Source organism: Prosopis cineraria, unplaced genomic scaffold (genome assembly GCF_029017545.1).
Source record: "Prosopis cineraria cultivar Desert tree isolate PC_DT_omini unplaced genomic scaffold, ASM2901754v1 PC14, whole genome shotgun sequence".
Lineage (NCBI taxonomy): Eukaryota > Viridiplantae > Streptophyta > Magnoliopsida > Fabales > Fabaceae > Prosopis > Prosopis cineraria.
In genome coordinates, this window is record NW_026555345.1 from 9,353,518 (window position 1) to 9,381,426 (window position 27,909).

Consider the following 27,909-nt stretch of genomic DNA (forward strand, 5'->3'; position numbering starts at 1 on the left):
TTTCTCCTTGGAAAAAGAAAAAGGAATTACAAATTGTTGGAATGGGCCAAGCAAAAAAGAGTATGCAGCGGCGACAACAAATTCCGAACAGATCGAACCTATGTCATTCTGGCGCCAAACACGCAAACAGGACAATCATCATTGGCGCGTAGATCCACAACGTGACAAACAAGATCACACAATAAAAAAAAATATTAATTATTATTAATCATGAAATAAATAAATAAAGCAGCCCTCACTTCATCGTCATAATTACTATTATTTTCTTAATCATTTCCTTCTTCATTCACGTCTCTGCTTTTATTCATTCTTTGCTGAAAGTATATCATAATCATTCAAAACCACTGTTGTGTTTCTCACTCCAGATTTGCTCAGAAATTCCACTTGCGTGCCCTTATGTGATAAATCACTGCCATTTTGACCAAGTTTCGCTGTATTTTTGGCCCGATTGGTCACCACGTCGGTTGCGTCTTTTTCATTCTTGGCTCCAATATATTATCCGAACAGGTTTGGTTTCTTTGGGAAGGAAGCGATTTTTACTGGCGGCGTTGCATGAGACAGAGATTAAGGATTGTTTGTTCACAGTGCAAGCCAAAAAAGGCATAGTGTTGCAGAGACTTGTCAGAGAAAGGTCTTGTATTGTTTTTCCTCCTTCGTACTTCCTGGTTTCTTTTGGCTTATAATTTCTGGGTTCCATTTTCTTTCTGGTCTCTTTCTTTCTTTATTTTTGGTTTAATTTAGAAAGTCAATGATTTTGTTTTGCGTGTGCTGATGACAAAGCGGCTCTTGTTTCTAGTGGGATGAGAATGATTTTGTCTTCTTGTTGTGATATATTCTAAGGGTATTGCCGTTTCTACTATTTGTATCATGCAAATGTGCTGGAATTTTTCTTTATGGATTGTCCTTTTGTGATAACCATATCGTGCTTCCTTCACCTGATCACTTTACACAAGTTTCATTGCTGTCTGTTAATAATAATACGCAGTCGAAGCTGATCAAATGATTTAGTTTTTTTTTTCCCCTGTTTATCGATGTGTTCAAACTTTTTTGGCCTTTTCTTCTGGTTTTCAGATTTTCCACTGGGACGGCCCAAGTCCTAATTTCCAATCTATTAGGATCTGTAAAAGCCTTATATCGCTGGTGGGGGCTAGTTCGTATTTAATATGTAAGTAGTTTAATTGCTTAAATGATATGATCCAGTCGTCCAGTTATGGATGTTTCCCATCTTAGACTTTTCTTTCGTACCCTTTTCTCTTCCTTTGTTTCTTCAATTTACCGTTCTGTTGCTTTTTCTTACTTTTCTTTCATGGTCATTTGATACCCTGACACAAAAATCATGAAAAATCATTCCAGAAAAGCTGGAGGTGTTGGAGCTTAGGTGGCTGGAGATTCAGCATCCAAATTTAGTTAATCCCCTTGGTATAACCAAGGAGATGTAACACAGGTTGGCTCTTATTTGTTTTATTACGTTGGAATCACTAGTCTGATGGCTTGTTTACTTTATTGAATAAATAGATAAAAGGAATTGAAGTTAACTATGTTGTGGTTATCTGGATGCAGTGACCACCCTTTTCTCTTCAAATAATCTCTGTTATTTGGTGCAGGCCAATTCATTTATACTCTAGGGAGTGCTTGAGTTCCATTTTTGTGCCTCTAACTTTAATTATAACGAAAATGGAATCAAGGCACAAAACACCGAGTGTTATGGCCAAATTGATGGGTCTTGATAAAGAGCCTTCCCAGCCGCCTGTCAGAGAAAAACAAAGAGTTCTCTCTGAGAAGTACCTTCAGAAAGTTGCCTCTATTGGGTTCAGAAGGAAGCGTTTGTCTTATAAGCATAATTCCTTGGGATTGAGCATGGATGAAAAGGAAGGATGTGGAGAAGTTTTAAGAGCGTTCAAGACAATAAAAAGAGATGAGAACCATACGTTGTCAACAGAAAATAGACAGGAAATCCTTGATTTGTTTGAGCCAAGGATTGTTGGTTTGGAACAGCAGCTTTTCAAGGGCGAGACCTTGATTGAACCCATTAATGCCTTAGATATTGAAAAAAGTGTGAAGCAAGGGAGGACTTCTGGAAAAGGAAATCTGCAATTGCTTCAGGAAATTGATAGCGACCTGCAAATAAATGTGAATGGAGAAGTTGGATTGTATGAAATGTTAAGATTTTCAAAATCTCAGCTTGAATCTAAGGGCATAACTTTCACTTCAAGAATTGTTGTTTTGAAACCCAACGGCAATGATGGAATGGGAGAGAACAGTTTAAAATGCATTTCTTTACCTTCTTGTGGATATTATCCTTTGGTTAATGGGATACTAAAGGACTTCTCTAGTCATGAAAGTTCAAGATCATTTCCTGGAATGAAAAAGAGAAAGAAGTTAGCCGATCACATGGAATCTATTGACTGGAGCCCCACAGCTTTTAGCAAAGTTTCAGAGGAAGTTTCTGGTCAATCAGGAGATGCTTCAAGCAGAGTTTTAGACATGAGGTCAGGTTCACTTTTAAGAAGTAATGGAACTTGTTGCAGAAGTTCTGAAATACTTTATCCTGTTTGTAATGATGATCCAAGATCTGGGACTAAGGACATACTTAAAAAATATTGGGGTTTGAGGAAGGATGCATGCTTGAATTCTTCACTGCATGAGTCAAATAAGCAAAATACCAGCATGAAAGACTGTTCACAGCATGTGAACCATAGGCCTTGCGCTGAGAAATCCAAGTCTCTTCTTTCTTATAGTTTCAATGGTAATGGTAAAGAAGAGAGTTGTATTAGACTGCTTAAATTGAAGAAGAAACTCTCTGAGAATAACTTGTCAGAGCAGAAACCAATACCTATCCAATTGTCTACGTCTCAGGCTCAGCCTTTTTTTTCTTATGGTGACAAAGATGAAGCTAATGACAAAAGGCTTGAGCACAGTAATATTTCGAAGCTAAATATTGCATCTCATAATTCATCAATTTATGGTCAAGTGGTCGATGAAAAGACTGATGCTGATGGAAGGGCCTCCGGAAATCCAAAGAATCAACTGTCTGAAACAGCAGCGTCCATTTTGTTGGAGGACAGCGATTCTTCTAGTCACACTTCATATGCTTCAATTCAACAGGTATTCTTCTTGAATCAGAATTATTATGATAGTTTTTTTTTAAAATCAAATTTATTGTTTCTTACAATTGGATTGTTCAGTTTACAATTTAAATGTTAAAGTCAGGTACAGGGAGGACCATGGTGTTTAAATTTCTGTCAAATGTTGTTGCTGATATATATGGTTATATTGTGAAATCAAAGTAGGATTGGAATTTTCATCTTCGGAGATGGAAAGACACATGAATCATCCATGAAAATAATGTGGTATTAGATATACTGTTTTGGGGATAGTTTACATTTTATTGGATCCTCTGGGTGATGAGTAAATTGTAGAATAGTGGAATTTGTTTGAAGAATTCAGATCCTGAGAGGTACAAGTCGTAAAAGTTATATTATTCAATGAACTTCAACCTTGAGTATGGGGGTGCTTTGGATGTGTCAAAAAATTGAGTTTCATCTGGTCAATGCCGGGGACTCTCAAGGGATATTCCTGTAGTCCTATAAAGATAGAAAAACAAAAATTAGATATAAAGCACTCATTATAAAAGATAAAAATGTGCAGTGTTAATAGTGTCGAGTTTGCTGGGTGCCAATCCACGTGTAGCCCAGCAAAACTCTGAGAACAGGATTACATTTGTACAACAATACTTAGTTGTAATAATCTGGTGTAAGAGAAAGCAAATGGGGTTTGATTCTTCTCGTTTTGTTCCTTTTTTGCATTTCATTTGATATGCAGAGAATATTATTATTTGTTCTGAAGAAAATTTTGCCCTAAATCCTGGCTTAGCTAAATGTAGGTGGTAAAGTGAGTAATGGCTTCAGTTCTGATATTTGTCAGGGAGTTATTTTGCCTTCAATGTTTAGATTTTTTTCTTACTATTGTTGTTTCTGTTGTTATTATTTTAGGTGTTTTGTGTCTGATATGTTAAGCTATAATTTTCTCTCCATATTTTTTCCCTTTTTATTATGGATTCATTATGATGAAGAACATTATGTTATACTATATTCTAAGGAGCCATATAAACCAATAGTTAATGCAAAATAGGATTGTAAATTCTTAACTAGATTTAATTGTGAATTTGTTTTATTTTTATGATAAAGAAATTAATTAAGTTTCAGACTACTTCTGATCTTTTGCATTTCATCTGAATGATCTTTAATCATAAATCTCAAAATGTAGATGTGAATGTTCTCAATAAATGTACGTGGAAGAATCCTAGCTGGTGCAATGCCTTTGATTTATGATTTAACTTCCTGTTATGCGAAGTTGTCATTCTTCTCATGTAATGGCCATAAGATTTATCCATGTTAATTCTTCAATAACATTTCAAATTCTCCGTAGTCATTTTGAACTTCCTTTTATTTTTCCTCATGTGATATCAAAAACTGAAAGAAGGTTTATGCTATTGTGGAAGTCAATATTTTTGCAGATGAACAGGATCATGAATTTGTGATTACTGTTTCGTTGATGCAATTCTCTGTTCATGCATCGTTCATTGATGTCATACTGCTCAATTACACTATTTTATAATTGCAGGAAGAATCAGAATTTGAAGATGATTCTGTTTATTCGGTCTCATCAGAGGCAAAGCCAGATTATAGTTGTAGCTTTGAGGAGCCGTACAAACCTAGTCCAATCTCAGTTTTAGAGCCCCCATTTGGAGAAGACATTTCATTTGGCTCTGACTGCTTAAAGTTTGCCGGTGATGACCTATGTGGTACATAACAAGCTTTTTTTTTTTTTTTTAGCTGATGCCAAGCACGGTTAATCATTATCTAAATCACCATAAACCTGGAAAAATAAATATGTTTGGTCCCTGATAGATCGTTAGACTTTCATTTTGGTTCACCAATGTTGGAAAGAATAATTGAAATTTCTAAGGCCATGTCCTTTAGAGTTTCTACATCAATGTCCCTAGAAGCTATAATGCTATATCTTCATGTACCTATATTAGAATTATTCCTGTTTTGATTATTTAATAGGGGTCATTCATCTATTCCCTTGTATGCCTATTGATACCATGTACAAGATGATGTAATACAAGCAAGCAAATTGTAAATAAAAGTGGGTTTCATGATCTATAAAAGACTTAAGTGAAGGTCCATCTATTTGTCGGGGGCTAGAAAAGGATTTTCCTACATTTACTATTTTAACTTTTAATATTTTAGTATAATTATGAATGCATTATTGCTTTTGTAATCAGATTCGTCAGAAATGGACAATGAGGGACTAGGTTTCGATGTTTCAAGCGATGAAGATTGTGTGGACGGATCTGCAGGAGACTTGGATGAGAAGCAAGATCTTGGAGAATTTTTGAGAGCTGAAGAAAGTAGAGAGTTCTCCTACGTTGTTGAGGTCTTAACTGAGGCAGGTCTCTCTAATACAAACCTCTACACAGACTTCTGTACATGGCACTCTCCACAATGCCCTATTAGCCCTTCTGTCTTTGAAAACCTTGAAATGAAGTTTGGCAAGCAGCCATGTTGGAAGAGATCAGACAGGATGCTTCTCTTTGATCGTATTAATTTAGCACTATTGGAGATTCTCCAGCCATGCATGTGTATTCCGGCATGGGAAAAACCAGTATCGAGAAGGTTGAATGCTGAACCAAGCCATGCCGTGATGGAGGAACAGCTGTGGGAATTGCTTGCTGTGCAAGAAAAGGAAGCTAAGAGGGAGTTGGCAGATAAGATGCTTGTAGAGGGAAACAGTTGGATAGAATTACGTTATGATATTGAAGATATTGCTCGACAGATTGTTGAGTTCTTGGTAGAGGAGCTTGCAGAAGAGATAATTAGCTTCTAGATTTTTTGAAACATAGGATTTACATTTTTTTTCATGTGAGGCATTAGAATTTGCATTTGCATGCGCAAGAGTTTTTTTTTTGGTGGAAGCATACGCAAGAGTTTTATTTGCATATAGCACGATTTTGAGTGTTTTTGAATTAGGGTGTAGGTATGGTCTCCACTGTTGAGTTATTATTTTAGGGCTGTTGAGTTTTATTCATTCATGAGGTGTACATTCATTTTGTATTAGGAAAAAAAACCAAAAAAAAAAAAAGAAAGGAAAAGAAAAGAAAAGAAAGAAAGAATGGAATATGATTTTGTCTGTAATTGGCATGAACTCTGGATCTATTTCATAGTATCAAGTCATTTTGTCTGTAATTGTGTTTGTTAAGTCATGCCATGGAATATGAAAGAAAGAATGGAATATGATTTTGTCTGTAATTGGCATGAACTCTGGATCTATTTCATAGTATCTAGTCATTTTGTCTGTAATTGTGTTAGTTAAGTCATGCCATGGAATATGATTTCTTGTCCTCTTTTGTTGCCTCCCTCCACCCCCCCCCCAAAAAAAAAAAAAAAAACAAGAAGAAGAAGAAGGTAATTTCCTTTATTGTGGCTATAGTTTTTAGATTTCAAGAGAATAACTCAATCAATGGTTCTCCCTATTGAAGGGTTGAAAACCTCTTGAAGATCATCTGTTTATAATGGGAAATAGCATAAGCATTAATGTATGGAAGAACCCTTAGATTCCTCAAAGTCCAAACTTTAGAATTGTTGCAGGTGTTTCCTCATACAGCTTTGGAGAACTGCACAACTTCAGATCTGATATGTGATGGAAAATGGTCTCATCTCTTACTGAATCTTGGCTTTCTAGTTGTGAGATTCAAGCCATTAGGAATATTCCTCTTTGTGGAAAATGGGTAAGTATTCTGTCGATGAAGGATATCATGTTGCCAAATTAATTTTTAATCAATCTATTAATTAATATCAGTTCTGGTTGTTCTATTTCAGTTACTATTTTTCTTTGAAAGACTATTTTCAGGTTAAAAGTTTCTCCTAAAGTGCATCAGTTTTTATGGGAGATTTCAAAGGTTCCATCCCTATCAAAGCAAATTTCAGGTGAGATTGAAACCATTGAACATTTATTATGGTAATGGTCAAAGAAGGTTTGGTTCAGTAGTCACGTCACTTTCCAAGTGAATAATTACAATGTTTCTCGTACATGTCTCTGGCTTAATCGGGTATTATTGGGTTTGAATTTGGATCATTTTAGCTTTGCCTTGTTGGTATATATATAGAAAAGGAATATGCACAAGGAGTTAAGAAATTATGGAGCTTGACCCAATATTGACCGCAACAAATGCTAATGATGGAGTCGTCATTATTTTATTATAAGAATCTTCCCTATGGTCCTCCTTATAAGGCTCTTTGCAAGTTTAAAATTTTTCCTCCTACAATACCTTTTGGTTTGATATTCCTTAATGAGCAAAACAACCTCTCGACTGACTCATTATCTTTTTTTTTTAATAAATTTTATTGAGAGTGATTTTAAAATTTTTAAAGCATTTGCTAATTTTAACTGAATTCCTTAATATGATAAAGTTCTTAGTTATTAATAGAGAGATTCTTATAAAAAAGGTCGAGAAAGTATTTGATAATTTTGTCATTCTTTCAACAATAAACTCCACTGTTAAGGCATCAAGTGTGCTCCAGTTAGACATAAGATTAAATTCATACAGATGAGGCTTTTGTCAGTCTGATGATGAATTGCCTTGTACAGGAACCAGATTGGATTTAGTAAAAGAAACTAATTTATTATATTATGATAAATCAAGATTTAAATCTCAATTAAAAGATGTGCCCAAATTTAATGCTCAACTGAGCTTCGAATGGGATTGCTCTAATAGAAAAATGTCAACACTGTATTTTGTTTGAGTATTTTTTTAAATTAAATAAAAATAATAATAATTAATTAAAAAAATATATAAAAATATTATAAAATTTAATTCTTTTTTGGGTTATATTTTCAAAAAAAATTTTTAATTTAATTGATAGGGCTTAATTTTATTTTAGATAATTTTTTTGGTTAGGATTTTATATTTTTAGTTCATTAAAATAATCAAAAAACATAAAAATACAAAAATAAAATTTAATCTTTTTTAGGATTATATTTTAACAAAAAAAAAAGTCTTGTTTAAATTTTTAAAAAATCTCTTCGAAATTACTTAATCATCCAAAGATATTAGAAACCAACTTTTAAGAGTCAACTCATTTTAAATTTCTTTCTTTAAATTTTGTTATCTTTCAAGAAAAAGATATGCTTGTCTAATTCAAAATCAGATTTGTTTTTTAATTTTTAAAATTAATAAACATAATTAAAAAGCAAAAAAAAAGAGAATTATAGTTTTCTTAAAAAAATTAATAATACAATAATATAAACCGATGGGTTAAGTTCTTGACCCATCAGTTTCAATATTTGCTTGCCCGTTTCAGCACCGTACGTAGAAGAAGAAAATGCACAGAAAGAAAGCAAAAGGAGCAGACGGAAAAAACGCAGAGAAAGAAAGCCAGAACAGCACACATGAAACATAGCCAGAGAGAAGCAAACACAGAACAGAAGAAAAGGGAAGAGCAGAGAATGCCATAAAAAAGAAGAAGCAAGCGTGCATAGTGAACACACGAAACCAGAGTCACAGAGGCAGAGAAGAGACGGCAAAGCCATAGACGAGAGAGTTTTCGGCACACACGCAGAAATGTAGCGGAAGAGAAGGAAAAAGCAAGAAGCAGAGCAGGTGAGTAATCATTCATCCCTTCTATTCTCTATATAAGGCTAGAAAATAGAGATTGAGAGGGGGAGGCGACCGAGAGTCTGAGAGAGAGTGTTTTCTAGAAAACAGAGACTGAGAGGAAGAGGTGATCGAGAGACCGAGAGAGGAAGAAATAGAGACGGAGAGACGAGCTTTTCTTTCTAGAAAGGACTAGAGACGAGAGGCACAGAGGAAAAGAGAAGAAAACGCCAGTCACGGGACGTGAGAACAGAGCCAGAGACGCATAACGAAGAGAAGAGAGCACTGATCCAAGACAAAAAAAAAAGAGAAACGGAGAGAAAGAGGAAACCAGGAAGAGATGGAGAGACGGATTTCTTCTAAAAAAAAGAGAGATTCGAAACGGAGAGGGGACCGATATCAAGAGGAGAGAAGAGACCGCGATCAGAGGGAAAGAGTTCTGAAAAAAGGAGGCTGGAGAAACTGGCTGAAAAAAAAAGGAGACGGAGAGAAAGATCCAAGGTGTGCTCAAAGTGGAGATTGAAGTCTTTGCATATTGCTATTAGTGGCATTCAAAAACGGTAAATGTTTTGTTGATTGATTATCTACACTGTTGTGGAGATTCCGGTCATGTAGCGATATCAGGATATGCAAATCCTTTCCCCATGCTTTCCTATACGTTTTCCCAGTTTCTTGTGCTATGAGCATGAAAGTTGTCTTGATTTTGATGATAGAACTATGTTTGCTTGAATTTGATTATTCGCATATCCGGCTTTGTTTCATTGCCCTGGCGCTAATCATATAGTCACCTGCCTCCTTGTTGATTTCAAGATTGGAGTGCAAGGGGTTAATAGAGTGATAATATTATCATGGTTGAGCCGACTTGGCCATTTTGAAAAGTGTCATGCTTTGGGCCATTTGCTGATGGAGTCATTGAAATTAATCATTTATATAGCTTTTTCATATTCTTGGCACTTCTTTAAAGTAGAAAGGAAAGACTCCATATGGAAATTAGATTTGCTGCCATGAATAATTCGATTTGATTTTGGCATGATCTTATAATGTTTTTGGCGCAAAAAAAAAAAAAATAAATAAAGTGATTGTTGTTTAAAAAGAAAAGTGAAAAAGAAGGATGAAGAGATTATAAATAAAAATTTTGCTTGCTAGCCTGATATAATTATAGGCATATTCCCATTATAACTTTACCTCAAACAATGAAAAAAATTGTGTGATCATTAGGCTAGATTTCGGAATTGGATTTTAAATATATTTTTAACATGAAAGGGTATATAGATAAGTGGTGGCATGGCTTTGACCCTTATACCGACAGAGGCCTTTATTTGTTTATAATATTTCCACATTATCCTCTATCCTTCTTCATTTATTTGCGTGCTCATTATGTTACTAGAAGGGAGTTCTATTTTTAGGTATTTTGAACTTTATAATTGAAATTCAATAAAAACAAGAGAGTATATATTTGTTTGTTCCTTATTTGTCGTGGAAAATTTTAAAAATTTCTGTAGGCATTTAAAATAATTTCATATCATGTAAATCAATTAGATTTCACAAATATGAAAGCAAAACTTATATATTAATATGGACTTCAAAAGCCCATCATTAAAATTAATTTTTTTATATATAATTTAAATTAATAATTCATTTAAGTTTCACGTGAGATTTTAACAATTTTCGTAAAGACTTAAATTAATCACATCATCGTATGGGATAATAAATTCTCGCAAATGTAGTGGTTTTCAATTTTTATAATAAATAAATAATTTTTGTAAATAATTATATAATACACAATTTAAAAATTAATTAATCAAATTAATGAATTTAAGTTGTAATCACATTTACCGATTATATCTTTTAGTCATGTGAGACTTTTGAATCTCTGTAGACTTCTAAGATAATTATGTTATCGTATGAGTCAATAAGACTCTGCAGATATAACGATTAAGTTTTTAAAATATCTATATAAATTATATATTAAATTAATTAAATTAAAGATGTATTTAAATAAATTTAATTCTTTTATCGTGTGAGATTTTAGAATCTCCACATATATTTAGGATAATTATATTACCGTATAAGTCAATAAAATTTTGCAGATATGACAATTAAGAGTCTTTAAAAACATGTATATACACACTTAAAATATATTATTAACACTTAAAAATATACATAAGAATATAAATAAATAAATTAAATTGTCAAATTATTTTATCGTGTGAGATTTCGGAATCTCTGCAGATATTTAGAACAACTGCATTACCATATAAATCAATAAGGCTCTGTAGGTATAACAGTTAAAATTCTCAATCATAAGACATAAAAGAAAAATAATTTTAAACTTTTTTCTTTCTTTATTCCAAAAATTCAAAAATTAAGAAAATAATTAAAATTAAATTACTTTTTGCAATTTCAAACATACATATCAAAATTTTAAAAATTATTTTATTTGCAAAATAGTGAATTATTTCTAATTAATTTCTCTTTAAAAAATATATTTTCACTAATAGCTTTTAAGCTCAAGCTATGTAAATTTTGATCCCCATCACAGGGTACGTAGGCCTCAGAGTCAGATTTTGAGTCAAGTCTTCCTTCGTAAATAAATAAATATTTCTCACTTAATTCTTTCATTTTTATATCAAACACATGAATATGAATATAAAATGGATAATTAAAATAATTTTAAAATCATATTAATATAGCACAATAAATTTTAGGTAACCGTTTTGATGAACGGGTGTTGTGGGGTGTCTAACACCTTTCCCACACTCAATCGATTCTTGAACATACTTTTTTATTTTTGTAAACCATCTTTATCTTCCTTTAATTGGTTTTTCAAGATTTCCTTCAAAATTTTAGTGGTGACTCCTCGTTCATCCATTCCTGCCTCAAAGGCTGAAACCTTCACTCACGCACCGTCCGCGTCGCATTTTTTGGGTGTGACAAAAAATACTCACCAAAAAAGAAGAAGGAAAAATGACAAAAAAATTCTTCTGAATTATGTAAATAATAAATTAGTCCCTTGAAATGTCATAATACTAATGAAGTCTTTGGGGACCTCTTTGTTAATAACTTTTTAGAAAAAAGATCATTTTACCTTTATTGACAATTTGTGATTTCTTGCTCAATTATTGCGATTCTTTGAAGAAAAGTTAAGATTTTTTAAATAAAAGTTATGAATGTAGTTTGTTAATTTGAGAATTTATTTTTCAGTAATAGAAATTACACTTGACAAATTGTATTTTTTTGTTCAACTCTTGTGATTTACATAACAAAACTTGTTATTCTTTAAATAAAAATTGTGATTGAGGCTTGTTTTTTAATAACAGAAATTACACTTGACAAGTTGTGATTTTTTGTTCAACTCTTGTAATTTACAGAATAAAAGTTGTGATTCTTTAATTAAAAGTTATGATTGAGGCTTGTTATTTTCAGTAAGTATAAAAGGTCTTTTTCTTAAAAAAGTTATTGACAAAAAAGTCTCTTAAAACTTCATTGGTATTATTACATTTTAAGGGACCGAATTGTTATTTTTATAATTCGAAGGAATTTTATTGTTATTTTTTGAAAAAAAAAAAAGACTGATGGCCTATCATGTAGACATTGTTGGTTAGATAAAATGACTTAATGGTCAAAGGTGATGATAAGGGCAAAATTGTTATGTTTTCCAAATATTTAGGTGAGAAATGACAAAAAAATTGAGTTTAGGACATCAGACATTCATTGATTAATACTTTGAGGATAAAAATGATACTTAATCTTATTGTTTATGCCAACATGGGCATGTATAATCAAATAAAATGACTTAATGCTCAAAATAAACAACATGGGAAAAATTGATCCTTTTTAAAAGTTTAGAGAAGAAAAAACTAAAAATCAAGTTCTAGTATCTCTTGACTAATACTTTGTGTTTGAACCAAAATTAGCGTGCTCAACCAAAATAAAACAAGTTACCGAGGCTCAGATTAGCTAAGGAGTGGATGCGGCCTATTAGCAAACTATCCTTGCATGCGTAAGTGAAATGATGCATTTCGAGAGAAGGATTGACTATGTTGTGTCTACTCACTCAGATTTTTGGTGCACTCTCATTCAACATTCCACATAATGAAGCACCACTTAAAAATTTTAAGATATGAGCAGTTATCTGCTCTTGAAGGTACCAAATTTAAATTCAAAAGGAGTGCATCGTTACCATTTTTTTATAAATAGGCAACAAGCGTGTAAGTAGGATTTTTGTCGACACTTTCCTAAACTTACCCAGCTCAAACACACTACTCTTAACCTTGTAACACTTAATCTCGCCTAGCATAACATACTTTCCTTGTACAGACTCAATCCCCTTGGCTAGTTTTGCAATTGTATTTCCCCTTCTGTCTTTATAGAGCACTTGATTGTACTCAGTATATTAGTAATGATATTGAGCTTCACGCATAAGATGGCACATCACTTCACTATTCTTGCACATTATTTGATTCTTTAAGGAAATTATGACAAAAGACTTTGGGAACTTACTTAATTATTTACTTGCAACTCACATTTTTTAAGAACTTGCTTTTTTGGCATGTTTGACATACCTTAAGAGTCATGACGCTTTGACCTTTTATTAAAAATTGAGCCAATACTTTACAAAAGTGATCTTTAATCTTTTCTCTCCCTCTCTTTTTTAATTGGGTTAGATCAATCATGTAATTAGTTTTTTTTTTTTTTGTTGGGGGTCTGATTTTTGGTCCATTTAGTTGAACTCAATGTTCTCATCTTGGTTCGGTTTAGAGATCTACAACTTTTTATCTTTTTGATATATTTTGTTTTTTATTAAAAAAAAAAAGTTGAACTAAATGTTCTGATTCCATTTTCACAGCGTCAATTAGCGTTGTGAGATGCGATTCATGCCTGGCTTGTCATTGTCAATTTAACAAAATATCATAAAAATTCAACGGATACAATGTTATTTTCTATTTAAAATTGGCACTGGAGTTTGCTCCAATTTATGCCATCTAATTCAATTTAATTTTATTGCTCCTCCCATACGATACAAAGTCAATTTTATCCAAGCAAGACGAAAAAGTGGCCAACATCACGTTGCAAATATATTTTTTAATTGCAATTAATTTTAATAGGAAAAAATTGCAATAAATTTTGAAATAAAAGCAAAGAATAAAAAATTCCAGTAAATATTTACAAAAACGAAATTTTTTTTGGTAAAATAAAAAAAAACCAAAAAAAATTTGTGTTGTTGGATATTTTTATTCAAGACTGAATTTATCTGTCGTTATTACATTCTTATTATTAAAAAATTTTAAAAATGATTTTTTATTTCATAGAATATTTATTTATAAAAATGATATATTTATAAAAATAAATGAAAAAAAATATAGGAACATTCCAGTTTTCCCAATAAGGAATTGACTTTTTTCTCCTTATACTGTTATCGAAAATTGGTCCCCAAACGGCAAGTTCTAATTCTCCTTCACAGCATATATCTCTCTGTCTGAGAACGCTTGAACTAAGTTTATACCCCAACAATTTTTTCGCTCCCAAAATATCTCAGTCACTCACTATCTTCTTACCGATAATCCAAAACTTCATTTTCCTGCCATTTTTGTGTTATCCATGGCTTCCGTTACGGCTGACCTCGCAGCTTCCTTCATTGGCTTCGCTTTTCGAACCCCAAATCCAAAACCCAGTTCCTTCACCCGACTCCGAACCACCCTCTATCCTCTCCTCTGCACCTCCAAGAGAACCCATACCCAGCCCCTAACCTACTCTTCTCTCAGTATAGCGAAGCCTAGGAGATGTGCTCGCAGGTTCACGGCTGCTGCAACTTCCATGACCACGCCCCAGAGTGAGAATTCCGATGTTACCACCTTGATTCCCCCCGATAATCGTATCCCAGCTACTATCATTACTGGATTTTTGGGTTCTGGAAAGGTTTATTTGTTTTGTCCCAAATTTTTCCTGTTCTTATGCTTTCTTTCTTCTTTATTATTATTATTATTATTTTGGTGGTGTAAGCTGCTCCGATTCTTAGTTTGATTCTATGTATTTATTTTTAATATTACTGGCTTTGAGTAGAAGAGTTTTTCTAGTTTTTCTTACGATCTGAATGGATTAGGGAAATCCGCTAAAGCAAAGAGAAAAAAGAATGACATATTTCGTTTGTTGATTGCGTGAATAGATTGGATTCCTTTTTCTGGTCTAATAGTCTAAAATACATATTTGGATTTATTTCCTTATATAAGATTGAGTGGATTTTTTTTTTTGTAATTGTTGATAATGGCTTTTTGGTGGAAGCAATGTCAATACCTGACTTTTGTATTAGAGAAATGTTGCTTCCTGGAAAATTTTTATTAACGGATCATAATAATTGGTGTGCTTGAGTCGTTTGCTTTTTAGGTTTTTGCAATGCAGTATTTGAACTGATATTGATATGATTTTATGTGAAATTGACCATTTGACCAGACAACGTTACTGAACCATATTTTGACTGCGGAGCATGGGAAACGAATTGCAGTTATTGAGAATGAGGTGTGTGGTAGAATGTTCCTTATTCTTCATTTATATGGTGAATACTGAATGCATGACAGCATTAGTTTGGTGAAGTTGACATGTTGGTTTCTGCATGTAGTTTGGTGAAGTTGACATAGACGGTTCATTAGTGGCTGCAAAAACTACTGGGGCTGAAGATATTGTAATGCTAAACAATGGCTGCCTTTGCTGCACTGTAAGGGGTGATCTTGTGAGAATGATCTCAGAATTAGTCAGTAAGAAGAAAGGGAAGTTTGATCATATTGTTATAGAAACTACAGGTAAGGAAAAAAAAAATGTACGGGCCTAAGTTGCATTTGTTTGTGGCTTAGAATTGGAGCTTTTTTTTATATTTGACTACTTCTTTACCAATTATCAGGCTTTTAAAGCTATGTAGAGTTTCTTCACACCTGAATAATTCTCTAATCAATATAGATATGTTGGACCTTCTCATTACAATTGTTCTTAAAATGATTTGTTTGTATGTCCACAGGTTTGGCAAATCCAGCACCAATAATTCAAACATTTTATGCAGAGGATCAGGTTTTTAATGACGTGAAGTTGGATGGTGTTGTCACTTTGGTTGATGCTAAGCATGCCGGTTTTCATCTTGATGAGGTTAAACCTAAAGGTGTTGTAAATGAGGCTGTGGAACAGATTGCTTATGCTGATCGTATAATTGTAAATAAGGTATTATGTAGTCTTTTATAATGGAGTGGGTTAAGTTTTATGAATCAGTTAAATCTCAACATTTGAAGTCTTCCAAGAATGACCTATCAACTTTTAGTCAATTAAGCACACCAACTAATTGATATTTCTTTTTAATTTTTAATTTAGGTTCCCCTAATCTATCCTTACGTTGCAATTTAGAGTTATCTTTAAAAGTCTTCATGTTGTGTAAATTATTTATAGACATAACTTTGAAATTGATATCTCAGGCATGAATGTGAGATACAAGACTCATTAACATGTTATATTGGATTTTGATGCCTTAACATGTTAACCACTGTTGATCATGTACCTTGTTTTATTTATCTTGGATTTGACACCTTAACATGTTAACCACTATTATTTGTCAATTATAAGAATTCTTTTTTGTTTGTGGTGTGTTGTTTGTATAGGTTATGTACTTTTGGAATGTGCTATTGTTCTTTGGAAAGCAGCATTTTCTTTATGCCTGAGATAAAATAGGCTAATATTTCTGTAATTGTCTGCATTGCACCAGACTGATCTTGTGGGTGAATCAGATATTGCTTCCTTGGTCCAGCGGATAAGGGTTGGTGTCTTTCTCCTTGGATTATATCTAACTTTTTTGAATCTGACATTGCTTTCATTTCACTATTTTAAACACATTGTGAATGTTAATGTTTTGCCCATTGTATCAGACCATAAATAGCTTGGCTTTTTTGAAGCCTACAGAGTTTGGGAAAGTTGACTTGGATTATGTCCTTGGCATTGGGGGCTTTGATTTGGAGAGGTAGCTTCTTTTATTCATTTTTTAAGTACTGGGTTTGCATTGTCTATAAGATGATGGGAACTTTAGGTTCACTCATTTATATATTGAGTGTCACGGGACTCCTGCCTGCATTTGCACTTTCATCTTTTTTATCATGCGGTCCACTTTCATCTTTTGAGGGTCACAAGACGCCTGCTTGCACTTACACTTTCATTTTTTTTAGTCATGCTGTCCACTTCTCCATACTAAAACTATTTGTCTTTTTTAGTTGGCCTTTGATGGTTGCATCTTCATGTATGATTCTCTGCTGTATGCATGTCTGTGATTTTTGGTGTTGATTTTAGTTCTGAATGCCCACAGTGCTATCAAGTGTCCATACCTCTGCATTGTCTTGCTTCAATGCCATGTGATTCTAAATCTTAGAGGATGTTTGGATATTTTTGTTTTATCTTTTTTAATCTTTCTAACTCAGCCATTTAAGCCTTGTTAAGTTGGAAGCTTGTGTTTGCATGACGATAAAACTTTGATGCAATTTTTACATCTTTGCTATTGGTTTTCTTAAAATAAAAGCAAGATAAGTTTAGGATTTTATAGATGCATGTATGGGCTTACGTATCACCATCTCTTTATTTGGTCTTTCAAAGAAATTTCACATGTTATATTTTATTGGAGAACTTATAAGGAAGGATAAGAGGAACTTTACCCTGGCCTAGTCCTTTACTTTATTTTACTTTAATTTCCAGGATTGAGAGTGCTGTCGATGCTGAAGGCTCAAAGAAAGATCACCACCACAGCCATGACCATGATCACCAACATGACCATGACCATAAGCATGGTATCTGTTAATTTGTAATCTGAACCAATACTTGTTACCTGACATGCCATTCTTGTTTAGGTGCATTCCCTGAGTGCTACACATATAATATTAGTCTTACTTAAGGAGTACAACGTATCCAATCCACGTACTTGATTTGGTTCTGTAGGTGTGAATTATAATTTGCTATATTTTATAAGGGTGCTGGTAATTTAAATTTCTCTGTTCAATGTTTGACAATTTATAATGGGGCACTTTATAGAAGTTTTTCTTTTCTGTGTAGTGTTATGAAGTAAAAGAGCAATCCATTTTTATGTATGTGCAGAACACCATGATGGGCACCACTCTCATGATCACACCCATGATCCTGGTGTTACATCAGTGAGCATTGTTTGTGAGGGAAGTTTAGACCTTGAGAAGGTTTGTACTAGCAGTTTGAAACTTATGGAGTATGTTGAGTGAATTTTTATTTTTCTTCTTTCTGTATCTTTTTTTAATCTCTCTCTCTCTCTCATGCCTGTGACATGCCATGTATTCTAGATTTTTATGTGTAAATTGAATGATTGGCAGTTTATACTAATATTATAACTTTTATTTTTCAGGCTAATGTGTGGCTTGGCACGTTGTTGTTGGAGCGAAGTGAAGACATCTATAGGATGAAGGGCCTTCTATCTGTTCAAGGAATGGACGAGAGATTTGTCTTTCAGGTACCTTTTTGTTCCCTTACCATGAAGAGATTCCTAGAGTTTAACTTCCTGTTGACTTATAATTGGATGCTATATTTTGTGTGGTAGTAGTTGATGATGATAAAGATGGTGCTTCCATTGAACTTTCTGATTCTGCATGCATAACATATTATGTTGGCAAATTTGGCATTCCTCGGAGTGAGACATTAATTTCATTATTTCTATTTTCTAAAATCAAATAATATAACTAACTGCCTGGTAAAAACCTTTTCATTTAGCTCTTTATTGATGTGATGTACTGGACATGTTTGAATTTCATGCTTTTAGTGTATTTGTAAGATCCACTATGTCTATGTTCTAGTTCCCCAATTTTGCTTGGGACCATGTTTGGGATTTGGGATGAACGGGAAGAAAAGTATTTGATGGAAATAGAAAAGCGAAAGAAGCCAAATGCATGGTTGAATGAAGATTTCTCCCCCCCCCTTTTTTTGGGGAAAAAAACTCCCCAAATTTTTCTTGTATATTGCGTGGATGAATGTGTCATGCTATTTATAGTTTGTAAACAGTGCCATTTGCTTAGATTTTCTATTTTTAAGAGGGAGAATGACAAATGAGGACCTTGTAAGAATATTAATGTCAAATTAGGATTTTTCAACATGACGTTCTTAAATTTCAGTACTTCTTCTACCATATTTCAATAGTAAAGTTTCTAATTCGGCATTAATGTGCTTACAAAGTCCTTACTTATCATTCTCCCTTTTTAATACTTGATTTAAAGGAAGAAAGTCTTCTAAGAGTGTTGGCAAACTAGTAGAAATCCTCATGGAGACTTAAGTAGTATGAGATATCAGTTCCCACATTGAGTAGTATGAGCTGCTTAATGTGGTATTTAAGTGGATTTGTTCTCCTATCTCAATAGCTTGCTTTTGGGGTAAGGTTTCCCATCCCACTTAAGTACCCATCAAATCTTTTCCTTTTTATTAATGACCCCCTAAAGAAGAGCAAGGTTTAAACCTGCCTTCATATTGTCTTTAGTTGCATCATGGATGTGATGGATGCAATGAGAACGCTAAAGTCCTGGTTTGATTGCACCTTTGGAGAAAAACTCTCTTTAATTTATTACACACAAGCAAAATATATAATGTTGGGAGGGGTCTACCTTTTACTTCCGTACCCTGAGGGAGATTACTCTGTCTATAACACAATAAAGGACATTTTCTAGAAGTTTTGCTTGGTTCAAAATATAGGTCATTGGGTAACTTCTATAATTATTTTTTCAACTATAACTTTACTTCATTTATTACGTTTTTTTGAAAAATTGATGCATTGGAATTTAAATTATCATTGTCAAAACACTTATATAGGGTATTTAATGAGGTAAAATTGGTAAGATGTTTTTTTTTTTTGGAGTAATTAAAGTTTTAACTAATATTTTTTGAGAACTGTGAATTAGTTATCAATGCCTTATATTTTGGTCTGGAGGGAGTAGTCCTTGCCACTAGTAAAGGATGCTGTTGGTCTTATCAATGTATATATATGTTAAATGTTTCAGACTCTTGTTATCATTACCCATTATTGACCATAATCTTTTTATTACTTTTGCTCAGAAACTTGAGATCTTTTCATTCATAAAATCACTCTCTTTTTCTCCCCTCCCCCATTATATTTTCCTGTTCATTTCATTTTATTTTGCATACCAAGTGGCTACTCCACACACACACACCAGATATGTTATGACATTTATTATGATGGTTTTTCTGAATTAGTCTTTTTCTTGTTCTGTCGCAGGGAGTACATGACATATTTCAAGGTTCGCCGGATCGGCTGTGGGGGCCGGAAGAACCTAGGGTTAACAAAATCGTATTCATAGGGAAAAACTTGAATGCTCAGGAATTGGAAAAGGGGTTCAAAGCCTGCTTGCTGTGATGCTAACAAGTTGATTCTAACGTCAGAATTCATCCTTTGCTCCGGCTGATTGTGTTTTGGGCATATAATATGTGAGTCTCTGCATCATATACCATTACCATGTCCAACTCCCGACTGATTTTTGATTATTATACAAATATATATTGAAAGCAACACAGAAGTCAATTTATAAGGAAGCTTCTGTCTTTTCTGGGTTCTCATTTCGTCTCATAACTCTTTTATTGCATCCATTTCACTGATTGTTGCTGGTTTCAATTGGCTCTAAAAAATGCTTTCCGTCCTAGAAGATAGGTTTTTTTTTTTTTTTTTTGGAAGATTGAGATGCTTTGCTACCATATATTTTGATTGAATAAGAAAATGATGAAAAAAGAAATGTATGTGGAATTAATTTTTTCTAACATATATATATATATATATATATAACATATTTACTAATTAAATATGCTTAGATATAGGTTATAAACTTATAATATTCCTTTTTCTACACAATTATTTGGTACTGGATATTGTTAGAATGTTTATATTCTATATACAATATGGAATTTACAAGAAGTTGTGCTATGTGTAGGAGTAATGTCGATTCAAATTTCCCAAAGTATTGGGGAAAAATAGGTTTTGCATAGGTATCAAAACACAAGCCATGTACCCAGCATGTTGTATACTAAGGCATTTCACTTGTCTAGGTCTAATTCTGAAGTTCCAGAACTAACACTCATGTATTTAGGGGGAAAATGAAGCAAAAATTCATGATTACAACTAGAATTTTAATTTTATCAACTCAACTTTTCTATTGCTGTGTCTAATTTGTATCTGTTTTTTTTTTTTTTTTGGTTATTGCCACTTATCCTAACTAGTTTTTTCATTGGCCAAAATTTAAAAAAAAAAAATTTACGCAAGTGGCATCCCCCATTGGAGGAATCATGTTTCATACTCATCATCAATCATCAATCTAAACCCTGCAAGTCGATTTTAGATGGTCTCAAGATTTTATTTTTGTATTTTAAACAAATTCTTATTTTAACATGTGCATGTGTTGAAGGTTAAAAAGTTTATAACTGCTATTTTTTTTAAAAAAATTATCATTTAAAAATCACACGTTTAAAATTTTAAATTTCAACTACCTAAAGTCCTGAACTGAATTTAGATAATTCAGATTTCATGTAGTGCTTTGGCAGGGTAAAAAAAAAAACGATTTTTATTACAATGATGGCACGCAATCCTACTGTAGTTAACGAGCATCCATGAAGGCTCTTTTTCTCTCTCTATTTTTTTTTAATAGACATGGCATCAATTAAATGTGTGTTTAATTTTTAATTTGTTAAAAATTTATTTAATAAAAATTAATTTAGTGAAAGTTAATTATTATAATAAAATTTATATTTAAATATATTTTTTAAAAAATCAGTTTAATAAATTAAAAGTTATTTGAATTAACGATGTTTTGTGATTTTGAATATATAATGATAAAAAAGGATATTAATTTAAATAATTGGTAATTCTTATTATACAAATATAATATATTAAAATGTTTAAAAAATGTGAAAAAATTTAAAATAATATAAAATTTAAGATGTTAAATAATAAGAATAAAAAATATATAGTTTAATATTGAAAAAAATTATGTAATAAATAGTTCAATATTCATTAATATTAAATAGTTACATGATTAATTGTTCAATTTATGATGTATAACATTATTTTTAATAGAACTGCGAACCTTATTTATTTTTTTATCAGAAACTATACTTAAAATTGCACTTGAAATTAATGATAGAAATGTATGCTTTATTATCGTTGTGGGTGTAAATCATATTTTCATCTTGAAAATGCTTAAAATCAAAATCAATTAGAGATTTTTTTTTAATAAAATTATGTATAATTATTGTTGCACTAACTATGCAAACTTGTACCACAAATGAGTAACTAGGCGCATGTGGTAAGATTGTGAATTTATTTTTTCAAACTCTAGAAGTCCTTTCAATCATGATATTTAAACTTGAATGATAATAATTAAAAACTTTATTATTGTATGCAAATTCAGATGAATGCTTGAAATTTGAGAGGTGATGCTTATGAGATTTATAAAGATTTAAATATTCACGTGACGTTGGATAGCTAGCATTCATCAAATAATATTTACCTATCAATAAAAAATATAAATTGTTGGAATTAATTAAATATTTAAATAACTTATTTTAAATTAGATAAATATAAATAGAATCGAAAAATCCACATTTCAAATCCACCAAAAAATAGCATTGGCAAATTCAGATTTCAGTTCCCTTTCAACCCACATTTACAAAGTAATTGTACTCACTTAAAAATTATCCAAATAATATTTGACATCTCAAAAGTTAAAAAGTGAATTTCAAATGTTTGATCTTAATTATCCAAACGCACCCTATAAGACGGTGCAATTATTCACTAATTATGAGGAATCCGATCATAAAAAACTTCTACAGCCATTGGTAGGAAAATTGAAAATTCTAATATCAAAATCATCATCTGTCGCTTGATGAACAAATTGATCAATGAAAACTTGCCAATTCCACATATGTATGAAAAGAACCCTTTTTGTAAATGATTCAAGTTGGCTTGAAAACTCTTCATCACCAACACCAAAACATATTGAAGTAAAGAACAAAAAACAAATTAAAAACTTGACCTAATGATTTGTACTAAGTTTCTTGAGCCTCCATGCATTTAACTTTTCATAATGCGTTCTCTCTCTGACCTACTGAGAATTTGTACTTGCTAGTGGACTATTCATTTATCATATATCTTGACCTTGAAATATATATTTATGGGATTTACTTTGGTGGGTTTTTTTAATTGACACTTGTATTCTTTTGATCGCAAAGTTGGAAGTTCTTGTATGACAAATATAAATATTTTGAGTAGATTAATTAAGATTTATATTTTTAGTTGTTTCTAATTAGGCTTGCTTTGAACATTACGATCAATGATGCTGAAAAGAAGATAATGAAGGGGAAAATAGAGATTAATTAGTTGGATGTCAATAGAAATAAATTAGTAATTATTATGTCAAAAATAGTTTGATATATAAAATAAAAAATAACCTTCAAATCTTCATTTTTATAAAATAGAAAGAGATATTGTTGAGCAGTTATAAGAGCATGATAAATATTAGTCATGATGATTAAAGAGGCGAGTAATGATGATTTTGGGATTAATTAGATGGTTAAAAAGATTAACATTCTTTTTTATCTTAAATAAAAAAATAATATGACTGATTTTTAAATTTTATGCAATGCACAATGAAACATGTTTGATTTTTAGATACAATAATGGATGGTCAAAAATAAAATAATCTTAACGATGAAATAAAAAAATAACAATTGGATTAATTGGACGGTCAAAGAGGTTAGAATGTAATGCAAACTGGGTTGCGATTAAGATTGAGCGATTTGTTTCTGCCCATACTTTATCGTACCTGACAATTGAATACTAATCAAAATGAGTTCAAGTTTTGGGAAACACGGTTGTTAGGACAAAAAAATTAAGAAAATTTTAAAGTATGTGAATACCGTCCAATTTAAAAAATTTAAATAAAATAATTTTCAAATACCACTATTTTTTTTATTTTATCATGCGGTATCTTGAAAAAATCCCATCTTAATTAATTTAAACCTTATTATGTATGACCGTTATTACTAATGATAATTTCATGATTATCTTAAGAATGTTTTTAACTTATTTATTTATTTATTACGACTGTATATCACAAGACACATTGCTTTAAGAAAAATATTTATTTTGGGTGTTAAAGATAAATTAAAGTGTATGATAGATTTTTTATTTAGAAAGGATATAATTTTAAAGGGAAAATAGCAATGGAGGGTTGCTAAAGAAAATTTATATTAATTAGGAATTAATTGTTGTCAAAATTTAAATGGACTGTTTTTAATTTAGAATGAATTGTTATTAAAACTTAAATAAATAATTATTGATAAAAGACTAATTTAAATTAATAAGTATCTATTTTAATTTTAACAACAAGTGATTTTTAACTAGTTTAAATTTTCTCCGGCAGTTCTTAATTGATATTTTCCCACTTTAGGATGTATATATTAATTTAGAAAACATAAATTAGTCACGAAACAATTTGTTTAATTTGGTTAACTTGCAAACAGCTTTAAAGTTAAAAAATGGGTTAACAATGATAGTTATGGTTAATAATGGTAGCCTACAATAACGGTAGCTTCCAACAGCCAAATGTTACTTTAAAAAATAAGAAAGGAATTGAATGAAAAAAATAAAAAGAAAACAGACGTTGTTTTAAGATGTTTTTATTTTTATTTTTAAAAATAAAAGTAGAACAATTTTAAAAGCATTTAAATACAAAACATTTACTCAAATGAGTTTTTTATTTTATTATTTTTAAAAACAGAAAATGATTTTCAAAACAGGAATTTAGGTGGCTTAATGGCTTTTAATATATTTTATTTCTTATAAAAATACATTCTATTTAAAAATTTTTCTTATCGTCGCCTTTTTCATATTTCTTAAATTAATATAGAAGGCAAATGGATTTGTATACTTATACATTGATAGTTAATTTGTTTTAGCATATTTTATGAAAATCTTACTTTTTTTTAAATCTATTTTGTAAGTTTTCATTATGTTTGTTTAAATTTTTTAAAATAATCAGAATTTGAAAAAAATTGATTATTTTAAGAAACTACTTTAAGCCATTTATGAAAATAATCTAATGTGATAGATGAGAGAGAGTGTTTTAAAGAAGTTAGATATGCAAATATATCATAAAATTTTAAAATAATATAATAATAAATTATTTTTATAAAACAAATATTAAATAATATATCATAAAATTTTAAAATAACTAACTAATAATCACTTTGTTATTATTGTAATCAAATATAAAATAATGTCTGCTTATTATAAATGCTTATATTTTTAAAAAGGGAGTATAAAATAAATCTCTTTTTATAAAATGTTTAAACTATATAAAAAATTACTTATTTTTTAATCCTAAGAAGACGAGCCCTAAATTGGGCTCTATAGTTCCATAAATTTTAGTGAATAAATTATATTATTTATAACTTATAAATAATATAATTTTTTATATATTTTATACGTTTTTTTTTGTTAGTATAAATTATCTTCTTCAACGTGCAGGATCCAATTTAGTTGAGCCTAAAAGGAATTAGCACATTCACTAAAAAAAAGGGAGCAGTACAAGTGCGGGTGAAAAATATGAAAAATACAATACAATATTATATGAAAAATATGAAATTTTTTAATTGCAAAATATAAATATGAAAATATGTTTTATAAATAAAAATTTGGAAAGTGGTAAACAATATAAAAATAAATTCAGTTCAAAACAGACATTTGAAATATATATAAATAAAATGTCAAAAACAAATTAAAACAAAAATGTATACATAAGAAAACTTAAAATTGTAGATTTGCAATTTAATTTAAAACGTCAATTTTCATTTCTATTTATATTTATGTTACCAAAATATATCTTATAAGGCCTTAAGTAGTTTCATCTTCTTAGGAAATATACAAATGAGTTTTAAGATATCTTAAAATGTATAAAAACAATATTGGACATAAATATCGAAAGAGGAGTAACATATGGGGTCATTTGTTTAAGATTTTTCACAAAAAATATTTATTTTGAAAAAAAATCCTATTTTGTAAAATTTTATAGTATTTATTTAAACTTTTAAAAATAATCAAAATAAAAAGTTATAATTCTGATTATTTTGAGAACATATTCAGTAATTTTTTAAAATAACCCAATTATTTGAGAACAAAGAATGTCATCAAAATCATAACAATTTTTATTATTTTAATCAAGCATAAAACAATTGTAACCCTTGATAAAATATCTATAAAATAAAATTATTTTTTATAAAATCTATAAATTATATAAAAATAACTCATTTTTTAATTGTAAACAAATAGGCTTTGTTAAGCAAAATAGAAGTCCAAAATAATCCAACTCATAGATCACTTGGGAAGAAAATCCAAGTGAGAAAGTGTTAATTTGATTGTGTGTGTGGTCAACATCAATTGATGTGCGTAAAACTGCAAAAGCTTTATTAGTTCATCTTATTATTAATGTCCTTAATTACATAATTTAATTGCATTGTGTAGTGACTTAGGTCTCTCTAAAAATCAATTTAATGATAGTTAGGTCCTACTAATAAATTTTGTTAAAAAGTAAGTTATAAATATTAAAACATTTAAAAATATAAGAATTTAAGTTGCAAATCATTAAGAAAACCTATAAAAATTGAAATTTTTATATTTACAATTATTTTTAATAAAATTTACAATTTAACTTTTAACAAAATTTTGTGGAGACTTAATTGTTATTAAAATGTTGTTATATATAATTAAACACCTTTCCTAATAAGATTTGAACTTTAATTTATTATATTGTGAGACATTAGTCCATTTTATTAATCCTAAGCCCACTGGTATTAAATTAATCTTTGAAAATCTGAGTGTTACACTGCGCTTTGTATTCACTTAACAGAGTATTAATTAATGTCCAGCTAATTTCACCCATGCGTTGCACAAAGCCTTGTTTTATTTTGAATTATGTCACAATTAATGTTTATTCTAATTTAAAGCTTATCCAGTTATCCGCTAGGAAATACCCAATTATTTAAAATTTAAAATTAATAAAATATCAACATTTTACAGGTTGCATATTATTGTGAGATTTGATATTTTTTAAAGTATTTTTTTTAATGTTTTTGCAGGCACAAAAAGTCAATTTTTTTGTTACCTCTCAAACAGAACATTTGAACGAAACGACGATGACTGAACTTGATTTGTACCCAGCATATTAATTTTATTTGAGTTTCAAAAATTAGTGAATTTTTAAATTAATACTAAAAAAAGAAAAATCATACATTATTTAATATTTTTTCCTTTAATTTAGTATGAGTTTATTATTTTGAGAAGCATATTATTTTATTATTTTTTAAAATCTAAATATAAAATAATTTAGTGACAAAAATATTCATTTAAAAGAAAATGATGACGATGCGGTTATTTTTTGGCATTGATACTTTTGTCTACCCACAAATGTTGATTGGATTGATAAAGAAACAACTTATAAGATGTAAATCAATGTGATGAATTTAAATCATGTTATCGACATACATATTTTGTTAGCAAATAATTTGCAGATATTTTTATAAGCATTCTTTAGTTTTGAAAGTATATTTTGACTCTGATGAGTTCAAAATTTAATTCATCTAAAGTTAATCTTATTTTTTTAAAAAAAAAAAATCTCCTGTCTTAAGGTTTTGGAAACAATACAATTGGCGTCCAATCAAAGTTGCTGTCCATAAAGTACCTAATACTAAAAATTGAATATTATTATATGTATGCTAGACCATTATATTTAGAATAAATTGTATTGTTTCTCAAGCCATAAATAAAATAATTATAATATGAATTTCATATGACTTTAAATTTTCATTTGTTCTAATATATATTATAAATTATATTTTATCATAAAAAATAATATATATTCCTATATTTATATACAGAAAATTTTTAAGCCCCCATTGATCAGTTTTTTTTTTTTGGGAGTCGATGAAGAATCCTAAATAACATTTAGCGGGGAAGTTAAAATAAAAAGTACATTTAATTTATTTATACACAAGATAAGATTGATTTGTTAAGTAATTAATATTAAATAAAAATAGAAGTAGTACTTAACCAACAACTAAATACATCACCACCAACAGAATACCTAAAATTTTCCATTAATAAATAGCTCATGCCAAGATCCAAATCCACGAACAAATTATCCGGACATCATTATCTTTATCTC

General features: G+C 30.4%; 2 protein-coding genes across 9 annotated transcripts; both read left to right on the top strand.

Annotated features, from left to right (window-relative positions):
* Positions 1 to 287: 287 nt before the first annotated feature.
* Positions 288 to 9,528, top strand: LOC129292948 (uncharacterized). Of its 8 annotated transcripts, XM_054930683.1 has the most exons (9): positions 291 to 631; positions 1,072 to 1,165; positions 1,354 to 1,444; positions 1,605 to 3,105; positions 4,624 to 4,804; positions 5,291 to 6,793; positions 6,916 to 6,992; positions 8,326 to 8,665; positions 8,764 to 9,528. In XM_054930683.1, the coding sequence occupies exons 4-6, from the start codon at positions 1,675 to 1,677 to the stop codon at positions 5,890 to 5,892; spliced, it is 2,214 nt and encodes a 737-aa protein (XP_054786658.1). In that variant the 5' UTR covers positions 291 to 631; positions 1,072 to 1,165; positions 1,354 to 1,444; positions 1,605 to 1,674; the 3' UTR covers positions 5,893 to 6,793; positions 6,916 to 6,992; positions 8,326 to 8,665; positions 8,764 to 9,528. The 8 variants fall into 8 exon arrangements, with proteins under 8 accessions (XP_054786659.1, XP_054786658.1, XP_054786655.1 ...); XM_054930684.1 differs by having other exon boundaries at positions 288 to 631; positions 4,624 to 4,789; positions 8,326 to 9,528; XM_054930680.1 differs by having other exon boundaries at positions 6,905 to 6,992; positions 8,326 to 9,528.
* A 4,601-nt stretch (positions 9,529 to 14,129) lies between these two features.
* On the top strand, positions 14,130 to 20,255 carry LOC129293944 (uncharacterized). Its single transcript, XM_054932087.1, has 10 exons — positions 14,130 to 14,578; positions 15,110 to 15,175; positions 15,276 to 15,456; positions 15,669 to 15,865; positions 16,401 to 16,451; positions 16,561 to 16,652; positions 17,375 to 17,466; positions 17,771 to 17,865; positions 18,048 to 18,152; positions 19,920 to 20,255. The coding sequence occupies exons 1-10, from the start codon at positions 14,261 to 14,263 to the stop codon at positions 20,055 to 20,057; spliced, it is 1,335 nt and encodes a 444-aa protein (XP_054788062.1). The 5' UTR covers positions 14,130 to 14,260; the 3' UTR covers positions 20,058 to 20,255.
* Positions 20,256 to 27,909: the final 7,654 nt, after the last annotated feature.